Source organism: Papio anubis, chromosome 8 (assembly GCF_008728515.1).
Source record: "Papio anubis isolate 15944 chromosome 8, Panubis1.0, whole genome shotgun sequence".
Classification (NCBI taxonomy): Eukaryota; Metazoa; Chordata; class Mammalia; order Primates; family Cercopithecidae; genus Papio; species Papio anubis.
In genome coordinates, this window is record NC_044983.1 from 89,145,295 (window position 1) to 89,167,722 (window position 22,428).

Below are 22,428 nucleotides of genomic sequence, written 5' to 3' on the forward strand. Positions count from 1 at the left end.
AGTACAATCCCAACACCTGGGGGCTTAATAAATGCATGCTTAGTCGGTTTTATAGATATTAATAACCTTGTAAAGTGTCTTTATAAATTTGTTCCCATCTTCTGGATTTTTGAAACAAGAGAACAGATGAGCCAGTACTGAAATTTCAGTAATGAAAAATCACTATTACAGGTATACTCTGTGATGCCTGCTACATAATAGCTGGTGAACAACCTTGTGTTTGGTTTTATCAATTGCAAATAACAAAGTTGTCCACCACGTTATATAGCTACTTGGTGCGTTTGTGGATGGATTCAAAGCTCGTTAAGCAGAAAGTACATTTTAAAAACATTCTTACAGATGACAGAAAAAGTGAGTTGTGGATCCCTTTCTCACTGCAAAATACCCATTCTTGAATGATAAGATTATAAGAAAGAAGAGGTAGTTTAATAAGAAAATAAAAAGATGGTTAACACAAATGAGAGCCATCTTTTACTCACTGGACAAATTATCCTCTCTGTGCCTCAGTTTCCTCATCTGTAAAATGGGGATACTACTAGTAGGGTTGTGGGAAACGTTCAGTAAATATGTATGTCTCAGATATATGTAAATAAGTGAGACTATTATAAGTATTTGTGACTTGTTTGAAATGTCAAGGTGATCTATAGAGAAGCAAAGGATGTCACTCTGAAGAGCTAGGCTCATTGACTAGATATCATTTACTTTGGTAATCCATAGTTTGGTCCTGGCCTTGCAGTCTCAGGAACATGACCTTAAAAGTTAACATTCATTGGCCAGGCATGGTGACTCACGCCTGTAATCCCAGCATTTTGGGAGGCAGAGGTAGGCGAATCACCTGAGTTCAGGAGTTCCAGACCAGCCTGGCCAACATGGTGAAACCCTGTCTCTACTAACATTACAAAAATTAGCTGGGTGTGGTGGCGGGCACCTGTAATCCCAGCTACTCAGGAGGCTGAGGAAGGAGAATCTCTTGAACCCAGGAGGAGGAGGTTGCAGTGAGCTGAGACCATGCCACTGCACTTCAGCCTGGGTGACAAGAGCAAAGCTCTGTCTCAAAAAGAAAAAAAAAAAAAAGTTAACATTTATTGAGAGGTTATTATGTTGCAGGACATATGCATGATCTCAATTTATTCTTACAACTACTTTTGGAGGTAGGTACTATTATTATTCCTGTTTTACAGATAAGGGAAACTGAGGCATGGAGGATTACATAGCTTGCACAAAAAGCCAGGCAAAATTGAACCCTACTTGTTTGCCTGCAGAAGCCATTACTCTGTATTGCACAGAAAGAGGACTCTGTCCTCAGAGGCAGACTCCTTCAAACAAGAATACAGAAGCAATACTCTAGGAAATAGAACATGAGTTACCTAATCTCAAAAGGTGATTCTCAGTTAAGACTCCCTGGAGACATCCTCACTCATCTTAACAAAAATAACAGCTGTCATTTAATGACCACTTACTACAGGACTCACCTGAGCAAGTGTGCTCAGATCAGACTCTGTCCCCTGAGCAAGCTCTGACAGGCGTTGCCAGCCTCCCATGACCTCCTTTATTGTTCTGGGCTGACCACCCTCCTTCTATTCACACAGACTTTCTCCAGTGAGGACACTATATTGAATGTCTGTCCATTTTGGGTGTTTTTGAGACAGAGTCTCACTCTGTCACCCAGGCTGGAGAACAATGGTACAATCCTGGCACACTGGGTTCAAAGGATTCTTGTGCCTCAGCTTCATTAGTATCTGAGATTACAGGCATGTGCCACCATGCCTGGCTAAGTTTTTCTCTATTTTCAGTAGAGACGAGGTTTCGCCATGTAGCCCAGGCTGGTCTTGAACTCCTGACCTCAAGTGATCTGCCTGCCTCTGTCTCCCAAAATGCTGGGATTATAGGCGTGAGCCACCATACTCCACCTGAATGCCTTTTCTAGTCTGCCCCTTGCCTTTCTTAGATGATCATACCATTATAATCAGAACAAGAAAATTCTGGTCAAGGTAATTTGAGCATAATCACATGATATTCTGGTTATTGAACAGTTTCTGATGCCTTTGGTGTGTCAGCATGAAAACCTAATCATTTTGGGGAATCGAGAGAAAATGAAGTTTCTCAAATGGAAAAACAGAAGACTAGACCCTAAACATGGTGACCACCCTGAGCTGTGGCCATTCTGTGACTCTGCTTGGATAATTAGCCTTCCGGGTGTTTCGCCACACTGCACCACCACCCACCCTTCATGGACAATTTTGGTGTCAGAGAGTTTTCAGTTGCCTTTCCTCGGTCTTTAGCATCCACACGAAGAGCCTTTTATCACTTGGTCTCAGAGTTCCTTAATCTTCTCAACTTCTGGGACCTTTATCTTCTCAACTCATTCCCTGATTTCTACTCTGAGAGCCTCCATACCTTGACTTCCAGTCAATTTGTAACCCAAGGTCCTGGGTTTTGAGTATGCACTGTGAAAAAGTACCCACTTATAACTGTTTCACCTTGCATTCTTTGTTTCAAAAAAGTTCTAGGAAGAAGCTCAGCCCCAGAAAAACAAAAACCAAAACCGTTCGGATCCAGAAATGCCTGAGTTGAAGATGAACTTTGGTGAACTCCCTTTACTACCCTGCTAAAATCCCCGCCCAGGGAAGAGCTTATTCACCATTTTCTATACATGCAACTTATGTAGAAGCATGATTGACAATTGTCTTTGCTGCCTTTACTCCACCTGTACAAACAATGACTGAGCTAACCAGCCCAATAGAAGCACTGTTTTCAGTGTTGCTTGGAGAAGCACTGCTTTAGGAACTATCCCCAGTGTCCTCCTTACTTGTTGCAAGTAATGAAATCCCCTCATTAAATCCTCCTTGGTTGTGGTCATTGGACTGTCACCTTCCAAGCTAACAAATCCACCCACTGTGTAGGTAACAAATCTAGCATTTATTAAGCATCATTGACTATGAGTCAAGAACCTTGCTAAGTCCTCTGTACCACAGTTCCAGAAGAAGAAGGAGGAGGAGGAGGAGGAGGAGGAAGAGGAGGAGGAGGAGGAGAAGGAGGAGGAGAGGAGGAGGAGGAGAGGAGGAGGGGGAGGAGGAGGAGAGGAAGAAGGAGGAGGAGGAGGAGAGGAAGAAGGAGGAGGAGGAGAAGAAGAAGGAGGAGGAGGAGAAGAGGAAGAAGAAGGAGGGGGAGGGGGAGAGGGAGAAGGAGAGGAAGAAGGAGAAGGAGAAGAAGAAAGAACAACAAAAACAACCGCCACCTTGCTAAGGCTCCTGAAAGACAAAGATAGAAGAAGAAGAACCTTGCTAAGGCTCCTGAAAGACAAAGATAAAAAAGGTATTGTCCTCTTTCCTCAAAGAGCTCACATTCTAGCAGAGGAGAAAGCACACACAATCCACTAGTCATTACACACAGGAAGATGTGTGTGTAATGGGATTAAGACAGTGGGCTCTCAGGGCAGGCAGACCCAAGTGTGAATAGAGCTCTACCACTCCATGACTGTGAACAAATCCTTATATTTCTTCATTGAAAGAGTAAAGATAAGGCCAGGCTTAGTGGTTCATGCCTGTAATCCCAGCACTTTGGGAGGCCAAGGCGGGCGAATCATGAGGTCAGGAGATGAAGACCATCCTGGCTAATATGGTGAAACCCAGTCTCTACTAAAACTACAAAAAATTAGCCAGGCATGGTGGCACGTGTCTGCAGTCCCGGCTACTCAGGAGGCTGAGGCAGGAGAATTGCTTGAACCCGGGAGGCAGAGGATGCAGTGAGCTGAGATCATGCCACTGCACTCCAGCCTGGGTGACAGAGCAAGACTCTGTCTCAAAAACAAAAACAAAAAAAGCAAAAAGAGAAAGAGTAAAGATAATAGTACCCACTGTACAGGGCAGTCATGAAAAATGAATGAAATCATTAACATTCAGCACAATCCCCAGCACACAGTAAACTCCAGTATAAAGTAGAAATCAAGAAAGCTGGCTCAGAAATCAGAATATCATAGTTCCAAGCCTAACTCTGCTACTTGCCAGCTATATCACTTTAGTTGCTGAATCTCTCTGTGCCTTGATTTCTTCATGTTATCAAAGGAAGATGAAAACAGTAGGGTTGTTGTGTAGATAAAATTAGTACACACATACATAACACATATACACACACTCACACATACACATATAAACATTAAGCAAGACACGTAGTAAAGCACCAAGAAAGTCACATAGCATGTTTCTCTGATGTCTCTCATGCTCTTTGCCAACTTGTCCCCTGCAGTGGTCCTCAGAGATGCAACTACAAAACTCCTAGGGATTATTGGAGCATGATTTGGACACTGCTGATCAAATAAAGGAGCTTGGTCTGGTCAGTTGTGTGTGACAGAAGTTAGATTCAAGAGACTCAACAGAATCAACAAATGATTTGTGGTAGATAGAACTGAACAGGACCTCCAAATTCCAACTTGGGTAATTTTTGCCTGAGTTAAATGGGAGTCTTGTCTCTGGGGTCTTGACTGACACTCTATCAATGTTATAGGTTCAGAAAGGAGGTATGTAGAAAGGATACTGGATAAAATCTCTTGATTTACTGCTGGAGCTTTGGATCACAAATCTCAGGTGAATCCATTTAGTGAATAGGGCAAGACCCCATGTAAAACAGGATGTCCTTCTGCTTAGCCTTCCTTTCCGCCTGGGTACCATCCAATCCCAGGTGTATAAAACAGAAGAAAGCAGTAAGAGGAAGACCTAAAGCTCTAAAAACAAACTCTATGGAGAGAGAGAATTTAAGGAGAAAACCAAAAAGTGTAAACTCAAATGTTAACAGCAATAGGTTCTTGGGCTCTCAATCCAATAGAGATTGATATGAGGCCAAAAACATTTTCCCAGGCAAGGTTTCACTGGAGCTTATGCCAAGGCATAAGAGGGAGAGAATTCCCTGACTGACTCTCCAAAGAAAAGAGTCAGTTGGGCTTTTTTATTAGGCAAAGCATGGGAATTGTCTTCAGGATTAGGGTATGCAGGTCAGCATTACTGGTTGTAATGCTTTTCTTGAGTAATGGGCCACCTGGTGGATTGGCCTGAGGCAACAAGGCTATAAATAATTTGTTTAATATTCCTTCCCAAGGTAGGGCACTCCACAACCTTGCTTATCTCCTAAGGCCAGTTCCTTGAATTCTTTAAGTAAAAGGACTCTTAGCAGTGTGATAGTGGTATGGATTTTGTGATCAGTGGGAATGCATGAAAAAGTACTCTAAGTGACGGTGAGCTGAAACTGTGCCCTGTTCCTACTCTGTCTCATAAAGACCATGTCATATGGACACAAAAAATCTTCTGTCCTTTAGGACAGTGGTCAGAGATGTGGTCGCCTGAGAAGTTTCTACTGCCCACTGCACAGATGAAACCAATTCACTGACACCATGGGATTGCAGTAAAGAAAGAGTTTATTATGCAAGACTGGCCATATGGGAGATGGAGTTATTATTCAAATCAGTCACCCCAAAGGTTTGGAGGTTAGGGTTTTTCAAGGATAGTTTGGTGGACAGGGGATTAGGGAATGGGTGCAGCTGATTGGTTGGGGATGAAATCATAGAGGGCTGGAAAACAATCCTCTTGCACTGAGTACACCTCTATGTGGGGGAGGGGTTGCGGGGGCAGGCATAGGACCAATTGAGTCATAAGTCATGAATCCAGGTGGGGTCAGTCTGAAAAATATCTCAAAAGACCAATCTTAGGTTTTACAATAGTGATGTTTTCTATGGGAGCAATTGAGGAAGTCACAAATCTTGTGACCTCTGGCCACATGACTCCTGAGCAATAAGGGATTATAGAAACTACATCTACAGTTTAGCAAAATTCAGGGCCCTCCCATAATCTTAATCTTGTGCCCTTTCATTAGTTTCACAAGGGCAATTTTTGGGCCCTGAGCAAGAGGGGTTAGTTTTAGGAAAGGGCTATTATCATCCTTGCTTTCAAGTTAAACTAGAAACTAATTCCTCCCATAGTTAGCTTGGCCTTCACCCAGGAATGAGCACCCCCAGCCTGTGAGGCTAGAAGCAAGATGAGGTGAAGCCACGTTAGATTTCTCTCACTGTCATAATCTTTGCAAAGGCAATTTCAGAGGCTCTGTTGTCCTGGACCCAAACCCACATTGGCCCTCTATCCTCTTCCTTGTGATGAAATGAGAGGAGAAAACATCAAGTTCCCCTCATGGTTTGGAAGTCAACAATAAACTAAAGGAAAGGAATAAGACACGTTTTATTTTTTCCACTACAAAAAATGTGTATTAAATGCTTACAATGTAAAACAGGTGTGATGGCTTGCACCAATAATCCCAACTACTTAGGAGGCTAAGGCAGGAGGTTCGTTTGAGTCCAAGAGTTTTAGGTGAGCCCTGGGCAACATAGTGAGACACCCCCAACCCTGCTTCTCAAAAAATTTTTAAAATAAAATAGCCAGGTGTGGTGGTGCACACATATAGTCTCAACTACTTGGGAGGCTGGGGCAGGAAGATTGCTTGAGCCTAGATGTTCAAGGCTTCAGTAGGCTATGACGGCACCACTGTACTCCATCCGGGGTGACAGTCTGAGACCCAATCTCTAAGAAAAAATAGCAAAACAAAACAAAATTGGCCAGGGGTGGTGGCTCACATTTGTAATCCCAGCACTTTGGGAGGCTGAGGTAGGAGGATCACTTGAGTCCAGGAGTTTGAGGCCTAGGCAATGTGCCAAAACCTCATCTCTAGAAACAATACACAAATTAGGTGGGCATGCTAGTGCCTGTCTGTGGTTTCAGCTACCCAGGAGACTGAAGTGGGAGGATTGCTTGAGCCCAGGGGGCCGAGGCTACAGTGAGCTATGTCCATGCCACTGCACTCCAGCCTGAGTGACAGAGACCCTTTCTCAAAATAAATACAAAAATAAATAAAAATAAAATAAGGACAGAAATAAATGCTTACAATATGCCAAGCACAGTGCTATGCTGAGGAGGCAGTGGTGACCAAAACACACACATACACACACACACACACACATGATCCTTGCTTTCACAAAGCCTACAGTTCCGAAAAGTAAAACTAATGAAAGAATTACCCAACTAAATGTGAATTTACTACAGGGATAAGTGCTATGGATGAGAAGTCCATGGTACTCTGAAAGAATTTTACAGGAGAGCCTGGCCTGGTCAGGAAGGGTGGGAGATGTTCCCTGAAGAAGTAATGAATGAGCTGCTTGGAAAGGAGGAGTTAAAAAGATAAAAGGAAATTGCTGGGAAGGGGAGGGAGTGGTCCAGGCAGAGAAGTGAAAAGGCTTGGCAGCATCCAGGGAAGGAAAAGAAGGTCAGTGCAGGTACAGAGCACAGGGGCACACAGGACAATGCAGGGCTGCAAGAAGAAGTCAGACCATGCTGAGGGTTAGGGTTCATGTTAAGGACTTTGATCTTTCCATTGGAAAAACAGCAGGCAGATGATATATTAGGACTTGCATTTCAAAAGAGTACTCCAGCTGAGGTATGGAGAATAGATTAGAGAGTGGTAAGAGTATGTTCATGAAGAGGGGTTAACAGGTTATTTTGGCTTCCAGTTTAATGTGACAGTTTAAACACAGGTATTTATCTCCACTCCTTCCGGAAATTCTAATAAAATAACAGAGAAGAAACTTTTAAAAAGACAAAAACTAACAAGAATAAAGAGAATAGGGTAAGAGGAACAGCAATAAAACTTTGCAAGCAGGAAGCAAGTGGATAGGTGATCATTTCTGTGGATCCAAGAGAGCTGAATCCTAAATTAACAGTGGGAAGAGCTAAGAAGCAATCTTACATGCACCAGAGAAGTCCTCAAAGGCTTAGGAGACAATAATATCTTCTGTTTGTGGAGGGGAGTGAAAACAGAAGTGATTGAACATCAACTTTCAAAGCACTTTCCTTCCAATACCTAGAAACCTGTCTCTCTCCCACTCCAACAAAAGATTGAAAGTTTATTCTCAGTGCATTTGCAAACGGGGATTCTATTTAATATATGTAAAAGAAGGGCATCATGTGAACGATGAAACTCACACCCTCTAAATATTACACCCAGGATTAAAATCTCCAAGGAGAAGAATCTTTCTGAGAAATTTGATCATCTCAATAGAATAGGGAAAGGGGACAGGAAGAATGAGGGAGTGCCCTAAGAAATAACCCAGGCAAGTCACTCTACACATTGTAGCCTGGTCAACAAGCTCTTCCTATCTTTGTAGAGCTTCTAATTAGCTTGTCAGTGTACTTACTTTTTTTTTTTTTTTTTTGAGACAAAGTTTCGCTCTTGTTGCCAGTTCTGGAGTGCAATTGTTCAGTCTCAGCTCACTGCGACCCTCACCTCCTGGGTTCAAGCAATTCTCCTTCCTCAGCCTTCTGAGTAGCTGGAATTACAGGCATGCACCACCACGCCCAGCTAATTTTCGTATTTTTAGTAGAGATGGAGTTTCACCATTTTGGCCAGGCTGGTCTCGAACTCCTGGCCTCAGATGATCCACCTGCTTCGGCCTCCCAAAGTGCTGGATTACAGGCATGAGCCACCATGCCTGGCCACCCACTTTTGTACGTGTGTAAATGGCAAAATATCACCAGATTTAGGAGGAAAGCCTTTTATACAAAACAGAACTTCGAAGAAACAGATTATGCAACAGAGGAAAACTTTAAAACACTACTTGTAATGTACTCCGGGAAATAAAATATTGCAGCATGGAAGAATTCAAAAATACCATAATTAAGAAATAGCCAGAAAACAAATGAGAGCTCTTAGACATTAAATTTATAATAGAAGAAATGAAAAGTTCAATGCAATGTTTGACAGATAAGCTCATGAAAATCTTCCAGAAAGTAGAATCAAACAAAATAAAATGAAAAATGAAGCCTGAGCTTGGTGGCTCACGCCTGTAATCCCTGCACTTTGGGAGGCCGAGGTGGGCGGATCACCAGAGGTCAGGAGTTCGAGACCAGCCTGACAAACATGGAGAAGTTCTGTGTCTACTAAATATAACAAAATTAGCCGGGCATGGTGGCACATGCTTGTAATCCCAGCTACTCGGGAGGCTGAGGCAGGAGAATCACTTGAACCCAGGAGGCAGAGGTTGTGGTGAGCTGAGATAGTGCCATTGCACTCCAGCCTGGGCAACAAGAGCAAAAAAACTCCGTCTCTCTCTCTCTCTCTCTCTCTCTCTCTCTCTCTCTCTCTCTCACACACACACACACACACACACACACACACACACAGAGGCTGGGCGCAGTGGCTCACGCCTGTAATCCTAGCACTTTGGAAGGCCGAGGTGGGCGGATCACGAGGTCAGGAGATCAAGACCATCTGGCTAATACAGTGAAACCTCATCTCTACTAAAAATACAAAAAAAAAAAAAAAAAAAAAATTAGCTGGGCGTGGTGACAGGTGCCTGTAGTCCCAGCTACTTGGGAGGCTGAGGCAGAAGAATGGTATGAACCCAGGAGGCGGAGCTTGCAATGAGCCGAGATCACGCCACTGCACTCCAGCCTGGGCAACAGAGCGAGACTCCGTCTCAAAAAAAAGAAAAGAAAAAAGAAAAATGGAAAAATAATCTGAGAAAATTAGAGGAACAGTCCATGAGGTCTAGTGTCTGAAAAATAGGGTGTCCGAAAGGCAAAAAAAAAAAAAAAAAAAAATGGAGAGAAAGTCTTCAAAGGAATAGTTAATAGAAGAAATCATTTCCCAGTCTTAAAGGTCATGAGTTTCTTTGCTGGATTGCAACGTTACAACACGTGTTCCACACAAAAGATGACAATGAAACATGCCCAGATATATCACTGTAAAATTAAGAAAAATGAGAAGGTGGGGCACAGAGAGGAACATCCTGAAGACTTCAAGTGAGTAAAAAACAAGTTACACACAAAAGGTTAACAAATCAAAAGGGCACTAAGTGTCTGGAGATTGGGAATAAGCACAGGGTTCACCACACAAAGTACCCCAGCTGTAAGATCTGAACCTCACTAATTCCCTTTTCTGCACAACCTCCACTTCTGTTTTTCACCTTCTTTGTAATATTTTAATTCATTAATCTCGTCTTGAACTTACTTGCCTTTAGCTTTTCTTTATTCCTGCCCAGAAAAGCACATCCAGAGATTCAAAGGCAACAATAAAAAACAGAACTTAAGAGTGTGGGCTCTGCATTATCCAAAGGGAACTTGTCACAGAACAAACCTCAAAATTAGGGTTCAGCCTGAGTGGCCATGTAGGTTCTCAGCTTCATGCAGGAAGGAATTCAAGAGCAATCTGACAGAATAAAGTGAAAGCAAGTTTGTTAAGAAAGTAAAGGAATAAAGAGTGGCTATTTCCCAGGCAGAGCAATGGTATGGGCTGCTAGACTGAGTATATTTATGGTTATTCCTTGATCATATGCTAAACAAGGGATGGATTATTCATGAGTTTTCCAGGAAAAAGGTGGAGAGTTCCTGGAACAGAGTGTCCTCCCTTGTTAGACCATATAGGGTAACTTCTCTAAGTGGGCATGGCATGGGCAAACTGTCATGGTACTGGTGGGAGTGTCTTTTAGCATGCTAATACATTATAATTAGCATATAATGAACAGTGAGGATGACCAGAGGTCGCTTTGGTCACCATCTTGGTTTTAGCAGGTTTCAGTCCTCTTCTTTACCTATCCTGTTTTATCAGCCAGGTCTTTATGACCTTATCCTGTGAAATCGGTCCTGTCAACCTCCTATCTCAAACTAACACAGGAAAGAAAATAAAATACTGTGTGTTCTCACTTATAAGTTGGAGCTAAACATTGGGTACAGATGGACACAAAGAAGGGAACAATAGATACTGGGTGCTACTCGAGGATGCAGGGTGAAAGGAGAGTACAGATCAAAAAACTACCTATTGGGTACTATGCTTATCACATGGGTAAGGAAATAATCTGTACCCCAAGCCCCCGAGACACTCAATTTACCTAATATAACAAACCTGCACATGTATTTCTGAACCTAAATTAAAGTTTAAAACAACAACAACAAACTGAAGAAAAGTATGGGCTCTGGTGTCAAATTAACAGGGTTAGAACCATGAATTAAGTGTGACCTTAGAGAGTCACTTATACTTTCGAAGCCTTGGTTATTTCATGTAAATTAAATGTGATGATAACAGTCCCAATTTAGGATCAAATGAGATATTGCAATACCGGACACATTAAAAGTGTCTCCATGGGACTAGCCCAAACTGGGCCTACTCTGTTGATAACAAAATATCGTGTTACCTTTTAGATATAACAGAGCCAAAAACTGCAAGTCATGTAGCCCAGGCGTGTACAATAGAAAAAGCTTGGACCTCTAACAACACCCAAAACCAATGAATCCTTTCCTTGGAACCAAGAAGACCAGGACATGACTGGAACCTGAACTTGGAACTCTTTCAAAAGTGATGGGTCCATTTGACTGGAAGATCGGGCCTAAAATCGGCCTCTACGTACCTTTTTCTAAATGGTCAAATTTAAATCCTCCAATCAGCCTGCCAGGACACATTCGTAAATCCTTTCCCTTGGCTTTCCAAGCCCATGAGTTTACCCCAGACGCCAAATCAGGGAGACAGATTTGAATGCACTCCTATATCTTTGCTGAACAGTTGTGCAAATAAAGCCTTTTTTTCCTCAAAAGCTTGTGCCACATAGTATTAGCTTCTGTGCGCACATTGGATACAGAGCTCATTTGCTTGATAACAAAAACAAGCTATTAATACCTATTATTTCTATTATTATTCACCCCCCAGTGCCCCACCTTGTTAAATGTTAAATATTCCTATAACTTTCATTTCTACTTTAAAATTTTATTTATCCAATAAGTTTTTGCTTAGAAGCTATCTGCCACAGGTATCTTCCTTTAATATCACAACCATCTACCCAGCCACCCAAATCAGAAACCTGTAAGTTATCCTTGATTCTGTTTCTTTACTTCCTATGTCCAAATCATTAAATTCTCATAATTCTTCTTCCTGAATAGCTCCTTTATTCATCCTCTCCTGCCTCTCCTTTCCTCCATGGCTCCAATTTAGACTCTAGATTTCTACCTTAACCTTGCAAGTGGTCTCTAACTCTAAAAGTTTCCATATATTTGTCCAGGATTTTTTTTTTTTTTTTTTCTGATACAGGGTCTCTGACATCCAGGCTGGAGTGCAGTGGCACGATCACAGCTCATTGCAGCCTTTGGGCTCATTGACCTCCTGGGCTGAAATGGTTCTCCTGCCTCAGCCTTCCAAGTAGCCGGGACCATAGGCATGTGCCACCCACCCAGATAATTAAAATAAATTTTATTCATAGAGATGGAGTCCCACTATGTTGCCCAGGCTGGTCTTGAATTCCTGGGCTCAGACAATCCTTCTGCGGTGGCCTCCCAAAATGTTAGGGTTAGAGGCGTGAACCACAGCACCAGACTTAGATTCTTTTATTCACAAGAGGTATAAAGGTGATCTCATTTTATATACATGTCAACTAAAGAAAAAAATAAGGCTTTTAAAGACTCAAAGTTAGTTTTATTTGGAGTCTTACTGAGGAATGCAACACTGGGGAGTCGTTCAAAGAGTTTATGTTATACTGCTCCAAAGCAGCAGTTCTGCCCACAGTTTCTATTATCAAGGGATGGAGTTCTACATGTGCTCAAAAGTTACATTAAACATGCTCAGAAGTTACACTGGAGCAAAATCTCATCAAAGTTTTGGTTGGAGAGTACATCTGATTATAGATTACAGAGGCATAATCTTTAATCCTGTCAGACGTTATCTTACGTACAGAAAGAGGCAAGAGCTAGGATCACTGAACGTGTCTTTTTAGAAAATGAAGTGATTCAAGCAACAGTTGTGGAAACCTGTGCTCTATCCTCTTACTGTCTTCAGGGCATTCTTCTGGAGGACTGTGTTCAGTCACTGAATCAGGGGCTTTGTGAAATTCCGCTGGCAACAGAATGAGCAAACATGGTTTCTTCCGTTTCCTACTTTGTCTCACATACATGATTTCCTATGCTCAAACCTGGCAGGAAAATTTTTTTATTTTTTCAGTGCTTAAGCTATAGTAATCCTTCACTAGGTTTTAAGTCAGTGGGTTTTTTTGACATCAAATTGTTAAACTACAAGTCATGTTTCCTTTAACGTGAAAATTACCTAGTCTGAATAAATTCTGATGTAAATATAACTCGACAAATTATGATATTTTCAACTTACGATGGGTTTATTGAGGGGAGGAGGCAGCCCTATCGTAAGTAGAGGAACTCTATACACTTTTGAAAATACCGCTGGGCTTCAGGGTTAGCCGGCCTCTAACCTACTCTTTACTGGACCTGCCAACTTCGCGCAGGGTTGGTAACCTAGCAACCAAGCAACACCAGCAGTGACTTCCGGTACCCAGACTTGGGTTGTCCAATCAGCTCAGCGGAGCTGCCGCAGAGGCTGATGGGGGACTGACGCCTGTGAGGCTTCCAGCGTCGGTACCATGGCGACGCGCGGTGGGGCTGAGGTGCCAATGGCGGCTTGGTCCCTCTTATCTGCCCGGGCCGTGACCGTGTCCCTCCTGTTGTCCCTCCCTCGCTTCTTACAGGCCCAGACCTTCTCTTTCCCTTTCCAGCAGCCGGAGAAGTGCGACAACAACCAGTACTTTGATATCTCCGCGCTCTCCTGTGTTCCGTGTGGAGCTAACCAGAGGCAGGATGCCCGAGGTAAGACGGTTTGAGGTGGGCCCTGGCAAAAGTAACACTCCCGCCTTGGTCGACCCCTAGTCCCTGGAGATGGAGTTTCATCATGTTGATCAGGCTAGTCTCGAACTTCTGACCTCAGGTGATCCACCCGCCTCCGCCTCCCAAAGTGCTGGGATTACAGGCGTGAGCCACCGCGCCTGGCCCGAATACATATATATTGTTTAGTGACGTAGAAATGTAAAATTTCCAGCAGCAGTTAAGTCGTTTAATAGTTTAGTTATACTTGCGCTTAAAATGGTAGCAACACAATACCAGCTGTGTGTGACAGTCTAAGACCTTTACGTATAATAACTAATTTTATACTCATACTAATACTATGAGGTAGGTACCGATTTTTTTTCTCCTTTTTATTGTAGAGGAAGCCAAGGCAGAGAGTTTAGTAACTTGTTCAAGGTCATGCAACCGAGTAGGAGTACTAAGATTGGAACTCAAGAAGTATGTTTCTAGATTTGAACCCAGGCAGTACTGGCTCCAGAATCCTGCTGTTAATCACTATACTGCTTCTCAAGATCTTCAGACTTGTTAAAAGTTTCACTATCTTGGAACTTTATTTTTATTTATCAAGGATAAAGTCGGCTTTTTTTTTTTTTTAGGAACTTCATGTGTATGTCTACCAGGATTTCAGATGATCTCTAATAATGGAGGACCTGCTGTTATTTGTAAAAAGTGCCCAGAAAACATGGTATGCATAATTTATTTTAAAATAACTTAACTGTAAAAGTAATAAGTTAAATATCTTTATTTTTCAAACTAGAATTTAATGTTTAATGTTTCCCCACAAACTTTAAAATTACTATGCTAACTTTATTTTTACTAGAGTAAGTTTTGGGAAATCAGCGAAATTTTATGCAAACTTGGAGAAAACAGAAATGTATTTCTTTTAAAATCTGAAATCCCGAAAACCACAAAGCTGTAAAAATTTAAGTTTTTGTGTTTACTCATAGAATAACTCGATTATGAAGAAAATTAGATGAATAAGGAATATATAGAGCAGTATGGGATGTGTGCAATTTGGGATGTGTATATTCTTTGACTGATGCAAATGGAGTTGTCTTAGACCTACCATGTCAACAGTTTATATGATGATTGATGTTCATAATGATATCTGAGGTATAATTATTTCATGAAATACCAATTGCATTAATAAATAGGTTAAATAATGTCTGTTTCTGTTTTGTTAGTAATTTCATTATATCGTAATTTTTGAAAAATTAGTAGTTACTATATATGATAATTCTCAATTAACAAATATATTTTCAATCATGTTGGATAATTAAAAGTCTGTGTAACAGTCTGACATTTACAGTAATGTTTCTTCTCATTGTCATATAAAAAATATTAATTCTGGGAATTTAATATGAAGTTATCAATTGTCCTGATTTACAGCTATCTGTATTACTTGTAGGTCTGATTACCATTTTTTATATTACCATTTATTTTACATCTTTATAATAGATTATAATAGATTACCATTTATTTTATAACTTTGCAGATGTTGATCCTACCTGAATTACCCATGATAAAATGCTGCTAATAAAAAGTGGTCTCACAGCAGATTTGTTTTTCAGTGACATTTTTTAAGTTATTGTAATCTTTAAATTGTCCTGTATAGGCCGGGCATGGTGGCTCATGCCTGTAATCCCCGCAATTTGGGAGGCTGAGGCCGGTGGATCATGAGCTCGGGAGACCAGCCTGGCCAGTATGGTGAAACCCTATCTCTACTAAAAATACAAAAATAAGCTGGGCATTGTGGCATGTGCCTATAGTCCCAGCTGCTTGGGAGGCTGAGGCAGGAGAATCACTTGAAACCAGGAGACGGAGGTTACAGTGAGCCAAGATTGTGCCATTGCACTCCAGCCTGGGTGACAAAGTGAGACTCTGTCTCAAAAAATAAATAAATAAATAGTCCTATATAAATGTATTGCAAAATAGGAGTATTTCTTGATAAATTCAGTCTTTTCAACCAAAATTTAAAATAATTTGTGGCATTATTTTTGTTCTTTATGAACTTTGGGTACAACTGTGTTTGTAATTATTGTGTTTTTTGCCCCAGGCTTTTCCTAAACCATATAATATAATAAGCCCAAATTGAATGCTGTCATACTTTATCAAAAACCTTTACTAGGCTGAGCGCAGTGGCTCACGCCTGTAATCCCAGCACTTTAAGAGGCCGAGGCAGGCGAATCACGAGGTCAGGAGATCAAGACCATCCTGGCAAACGTGGTGAAATCCCATCTCTACTAAAAATACAAAAATTAGCTGGACATGGTGGCATGTGCCTGTAGTCCCAGCTACTTGGGAGACTGAGGCAGGAGAATCCCTTGAACCCGGGAGGTGGAGCTTGCAGTGAGCCGAGATCGTGCCACTGCACTCCAGCCTGGTGACAGAGCGAAGACTGTCTCAAAAAAAAAAAAAAAAAAAAAGTGTACTAGTACAAGCCATAAATGGATAGAAGAAAATATTCTCATAAATCAATTTCAACGACTGTGTATAATTTATATTTCATAAAATTTACCCATTTTGAATCATAAATGAATTTTTTTTTTTTTTTTTTTTTTTTTGAGACAGAGTATTACTGTTGCCCAGGCTGGAGAGCAGTGGCGTGATCTCAGCTCACTGCAACCTCCACCTTTCTGGTTCAAGCCATTCTGGTGCCTCAGCCTCCCAAGTAGGATTATAGGCATACACCACCACACCCAGCTAATTTTTGTATTTTTAGTAGAGACGAGGTTTCACCACGTTGGCCAGGCTAGCCTCAAACTTTTGGCCTCAAGTGATCCACCCACCTTGACCTCCCAAAGTACTGAAATTACAGATGTGAGCCACCGTGCCTGGACTAAATTTTTTATGTATTTGAATTTTTAAAAATTAGAATAATGTTTTAGAACACGTGAGATTAACCTATTAACTGACTATTGATTCAATCTTTTTGTGTTGTGTTGTGTTTTATATTTGTAAACAGAAAAACTAAATGACAAGTAATTATGAAAGTAGGCATCCATTTGAATTAAAGATCCTGAAGAAGAGAGAACTATTATCCACAGTTAATCCTTTAATAGTTGTCAGGACATAGTAATAATATAGAGCTTAATTTTGGAATATAAGCATGAATTATCTCTCCAGGGAATTTTTATGTGGCTCATATATGTGTGATTTATTTGAATTTTCACTGCAGTTACATACTCTTATGGCATTTTGAACTTACATGATTATGAAGAAGAAAGTTAATTAAAAAAGAGAAAAGCTTTTTTTTTTCTTTTAATTTAGAAAGGTGTTACAGAAGATGGCTGGAACTGCATTTCTTGCCCTAGTGACTTAACTGCCGAAGGAAAATGTCAGTGTCCCGCTGGCCATATTTTAGGTAAGAATTAGATTCCTTACAAAGAAGTAGTGACAAATCTTCATTTGTGTTTTTGTTTTTGTTTTTTGTTTTTTGAAAAGGGCATTAATTTAAATAGTTAAACGATTACTTAATATTTTTGTAGTGGTTCAAGCAATCCTCCTGCCTCAGCTTCCTGAGTTGCTAGGACTGCACACATACACCACTGCAGCTGGCTAATTTTTAAATTTTTTGTAGAGACTGGGTCTTGTTATGTTGCCCAGCCTGGTCTTGAACTCCTGGCCTCGAGAGATCTTCCTGCCTCAGCCTCCTAAAGTGCTGGGATTATCGGCATCAGTCACTGTGTCCAGCCCTTAATAGTGTTTATAAAAATTATTTTTGTACAAATTTAGTGATACTTAAGACATCAGCAGGCATTGAGAAGAAAATACAGTTTTGTCTGAGTTTTTTGAAACTCTTAATTGTGTAGGATTAGATGGTTACTTCTTTAACATAACATGATAAAATATGTATGTCTCAACTCAAAAACCAAGTTGATGCTTAATAGGGAAAAAGTGTAAGCGTTCCTATTAATGTCAGGACCTGGAAAAGGATGCAAACTATGCACTTAAGTAAGAGAAAAAAAAATTTATCACTGGAAAAGAAAAGGTAGGCCGTTAATCCCAACATTTTGGAAGGCCAAGGCAGATGTATTGTTTGAGCTTAAGAGTTTGAGACCAGTCTGGGCAACACAGTGAAACCCCATCTCTACAAATAAAAAAGAAATTATTCAGGTATGGTGGCATGCACCTGTAGTCCCAGCGACTCGAGAGGCAAAGGTGGGAAGATCGCTTGAGCCTGGAAGGTTAAGGCAGCAGTGAGCTGAGATGGTGCCACTGCACTCCAGCCTGAGCGACAGGGTAAGACCCTGTCTCAAACAAACAAGCAAAAAAAGTAAAATATCATTGTTTACAGATGATTTGATTGTATGTTTAAAACACCCAAGAGAATGACTAAAAATTACTATAAACAGTGATGATAGAAAATACCTCATATACAATAGCAATAAAAAAGAAAAAATAAGTAGGTATATCCTTTTTTTTAAATTTTAATTTTTGGATTTTTTTTGAGACAAGAGTTTTCACTGTTGTTGCCCAAGCTAGAGTGCAATGGTGCAATCTCAGCTCACTGCAGCCTCCCTCCGGGTTCAAGTGATTCTCCTGCCTCAGCCTCCCGAGTAGCTGGGATTACAGGCATGTGCCACCACACCTGGCTAATTCTGTATTTTTAGTAGATAACGGGGTTTCTCCATGTTGGTCAGGCTGGTCTTGATCTCCCGACCTCAGGTGATCTGCCATCAGCCTCCCAAGTGGATTACAAGGCTTGAAACCTGCTTCGACCTATGAGGCATATACTTTGAAGGAATGTACAACATAATAGCTAGTGAAGAATTGTGGTGCTGGGGGATGTGAGGGGCAGGCTTTTTATAAGTGAAAATGCATTCTCTATTTTGCATAGGAAAAGATTAAATAATAGAAGATACTGCTCTCTACAGACTGTATATTTTTTTGGGAACTGAGTCTAACTCTGTCATGACTTTGGAGATACCGTCTCAGCTGCAGCTCGCCTCTGTCCGCCGCCATTCTCCCTGCCTCAGCCTCCATGCTGAGACCTGGCCACCAGCTATGAATTCCTAACAGCCACCCAAGTAAAGCAGGGATTTCCCAAACTGACCCAGCCAGGATGGTCTCGATCTGACCTCGTGATCGCGTCTCGGCCTCCCAAAGTGCTGGGATACAGGCTTGAGCCACAGCATGTGGACTGTGTTTTTAGGGACCGCCGTTCTGTCGGGGTTATTGTTTGTTTGTTTTGGTGTGTGGGTGGTTTGGGGTTGCGATAGGGTTGTTGGTCTTAGAAAATTCTGGGAAGGGAAAGAAGGAACTAGCCCATCAGATAATATGCATGTTATATAGCTACTATAATCACATGTATGACAGGCTTATGGGTACACAGACTGATTGATGGAACTTAGGCAATCAGAATAGATTCAATTCATATGGGAATTTGGTATGTGCAAAAAGTGGCATTTCATCCAAGTGGGGATAAAACTGATAAATGGTGCTGGGAAAACTGAGAAAACACCAAGTTGGGTTTCTACCTTATTTCTGAGAAAATTAAACTCCAAATGAGTCAAATACTAAATATGAATATATGAAAGTTCTTAAAGAAAATGTAGGAAAAACTTGTATAGTTTTGTTGTAATAGGCCTAAGTATGACCAAAAATAATCACTTTGGAGGCCTAGATGGGAGGATTACTTGAGCCAAGGAGGTCCTGACCAGCCTGGGCAACATAGAGAGACTCTGTCTCTACAACAACAAAAAAAAAAAAAAAAAAAAAGACAAAAAGAAAAAAGAAAAACCACAGAAGGAAAAATTGGTGAATTTATAAAATGCCATAAAAATTATAATACCAAAAACCAAACTACAAACTAAAGAAAAATATTAATGCATACAATAGACAGAGGTCAAAGTTCTTCAATAAATGTAAAGGTCCTACAGGTAAATAAAAGTAAGATGAATAGCCCAATTTTTAAAATAGCCAAAAATCATAAATAAAGTTCACATAGAAAAAAACATGAGAAAAAATGTTGAGCCTTACTCAGAGTAAGAAAATGTACATTAAAGCTAAAATGAGATTTTATTTTTAACCTACCAGATTTTATTATAAAACTTTTTCGAACAGGCACAGTGGCTCACACCTGTAATCCAGCACTTTGGGAGGCCGAGGTGGGCAGATCACCTGAGTTCAGGAGTTCAAGACCAGCCTGACTAACGTAGTCACTACTAAAAATTCAGAATTAGCCGGGCATGGTAGCACATGCCTGTAATCCCAGTTTCTTGGAGGCTGAGGCAGGAGAATTGCTTGAACGCAGGAGGTGGAGGTTGCAGTGAGCCAAGATCATGCCATTGCACTCCAGCCTGGGCAACAAGAGTGAAACTCCATATGAAAACAACAAAAAGAAACTTTTTCAACTTTGACAATGTATTTATAAGGATACAGGGAAATAGTTATTCATGTATTAATAGGGAAAATTATAAGTTGGGGCAACCTCTGTGGAGAGCAAATTTACAGTGTTTATCAAAATTAAAAATACAGATTATCTTTGCCTAGAAAGCTCTCATCTAGAAATTTCTCATTCGGATACACTTAACTATATGCCTGAAGAAGTGTTGAATGTTTTTTTCTTGCAACATTATTCCTGAGACAAAAGATTGTAAACAATATAAGAGTCTATCAAGATGAGATCAGCCAAATAAATTATGATATAGTCATACAATGGTATAGAATGCAATTGTGGAAAAATAAAGAGGCAGTTCTACACATATTACTATGGAAAGAAATCTAAGATATATTGAGTAAAAAAGCAAGATATAGAATAATTTATTCATTCATCTACAAGTATTTATTGAGTACCTGTTATTTATCAGCACTATTTTATGTATTTGGTATTCCACTATTTAGCTTTTTAAAGACCATTATATATGCATATGTGCTTGTATATACACAGGCTATTTCTGAAAGGATTCATAAGAAACTGGTAACAATGCTGCCTCCTGAGTGAAGAACTGAGTGCCTGGGAATGGCGGGAAAGAGACTTAATTTTCATTTTATTTTATTTTATTTTTTTTTTTTTGAGACGGAGTCTCGCTCTGTCACCCAGGCTGGAGTGCAGTGGCCGGATCTCAGCTCACTGCAAGCTCCGCCTCCCGGGTTCACGCCATTCTCCTGCCTCAGCCTCCCGAGTAGCTGGGACTACAGGCGCCTGCGACCTCGCCCGGCTAAGTTTTTGTATTTTTAGTAGAGACGAGGTTTCACTGTGTTAGCCAGGATGGTCTCGATCTCCTGACCTCGTGATCCGCCCATCTCGGCCTCCCAAAGTGCTGGGATTACAGGCTTGAGCCACCGCGCCCGGCCTAATTTTCATTTTAAATCCTTTTGTGCTTGGTGTGGTGGCTCACGCCTGTAATTACAGCACTTTGGGAGGCCAAGGCAGGTGGATCACCTGAGGTTAGAAGTTCGAGACCATCCTGGCCAACATGGTGAAACCCCATCTCTATTAAAAATGCAAAAATTAGCCGGGCATGGTGGCAGGTGCCTGTAGTCCCAGCTACTTGGGAGGCCGAAGCAGGAGAATCACTTGAATCTGGGAGGCGGAGGTTACAGTGAGTGAGATCATGCCACTGCGCTCCAGCCTGGGTGACAAGAGCCAAACTGTCTCAAAAAATAAAATAAAATAAATCCTTTTGTGCCTTTTATTTTTATATTTTATATATTACCCATTCAAAGATTAATTTTTAAATTATCTCAATTTTTTTTTTTTTGTTTCAACAAATTTTTTTGTAGTGATGGGGGTCTTACTATATATCTCAGGCTGGTCTCGAACTCCTGACCTCAAGCAGTCCTCCTGCCTTGACCTCCCCATATGTTGGGATTAGAGTTGCCTGGTCTTATTTTTTTTAGAGACGAGATCTTGTTATGTTACCCAGGCTGGATTCAAACTCCTGGGCTTAAGCAATCTACCGCACCCGGCTTCTTAGTAGTTTCGTTGGCACTCTTGCCTCCATTGAAAATATTAACTTGATTCTCACGGTATTTGGGGGGTGTATTCTTAGGGATGGGGCTAATGAAAGTTTTATGAGTTGGATGGCAATATGAAATTTGTTACACTTCATGATGTACTATTTCTACTGTAAATTTTAGGATTATGGGAAGATGAAGGCAAGTCAGATTTAATCATAAATTTGGAATAAAAACTGTTAAGGCCAAATATGCTGGCGTTTGTTTAAAGTAGTGCAGTTCAGTAGAAATACAATGCAAACCAAATATGTAATTTTTAATTTTCTTGTCTACACATTAAAAAAAGTAAAAAGAAACATGAAATGAATTTTAATAATATACTTTATTTAGCCTAATATTATTTAAAATATTATCCTTTAAACAGGTAATCAAGCTGAACAATTTTTGAGATGTCTTCATTCTTTTGTTCTTTTTTTTTTTTTTTGAGACAGAGTTTCACTCTTGTCGCTCAGGCTGGAGTGCAATGGCACAATCTCGGCTCACTGCAACCTCTGCCTCCCAGGTTCAAGTGATTCTTCTGCCTCAGCCTCCTGAGTAGCTGTGACTACAGGCAACTGCCACTGCCCCCAGCTAATTTTTATATTTTTTAGTAGAGATGGGGTTGTACCATGTTGACCAGGCTGGTCTCAAACTTCTGACCTCAGGTGATCCGCCCGCCTTGGCCTCCCAAATGGCTGGAATTACAGGCATGAGCCACCATGCTCAGCCCGTTCTTTTGTTCTTAATAAATTTTTGAGATTTCAATTCTGACTAGGCACGTTTCAAG

General features: G+C 40.9%; 1 protein-coding gene across 4 annotated transcripts in view; it reads left to right on the top strand.

Moving 5' to 3' along the window:
• The first annotated feature begins 13,351 nt into the window (after nt 1-13,351).
• Nucleotides 13,352-22,428, top strand: part of TMEM67 (transmembrane protein 67) — a 98,127-nt gene continuing 89,050 nt past the window's right edge. For 2 of the 4 annotated variants that reach the window (XR_001905720.3, XR_001905719.2), the window contains exons 1-3: nt 13,352-13,664; nt 14,297-14,385; nt 16,971-17,064. Coding sequence is in view for 1 of the 4 variants with exons in the window: in XM_003902970.5 (XP_003903019.3) it covers nt 13,442-13,664; nt 14,297-14,385; nt 16,971-17,064 (406 nt within the window). In the remaining 3 variants the exon portion in view is untranslated. The remainder of the gene's footprint in view (nt 13,665-14,296; nt 14,386-16,970; nt 17,065-22,428) is intronic. The other 2 variants (XR_001905721.2, XM_003902970.5) reach the window with 1 other exon arrangement.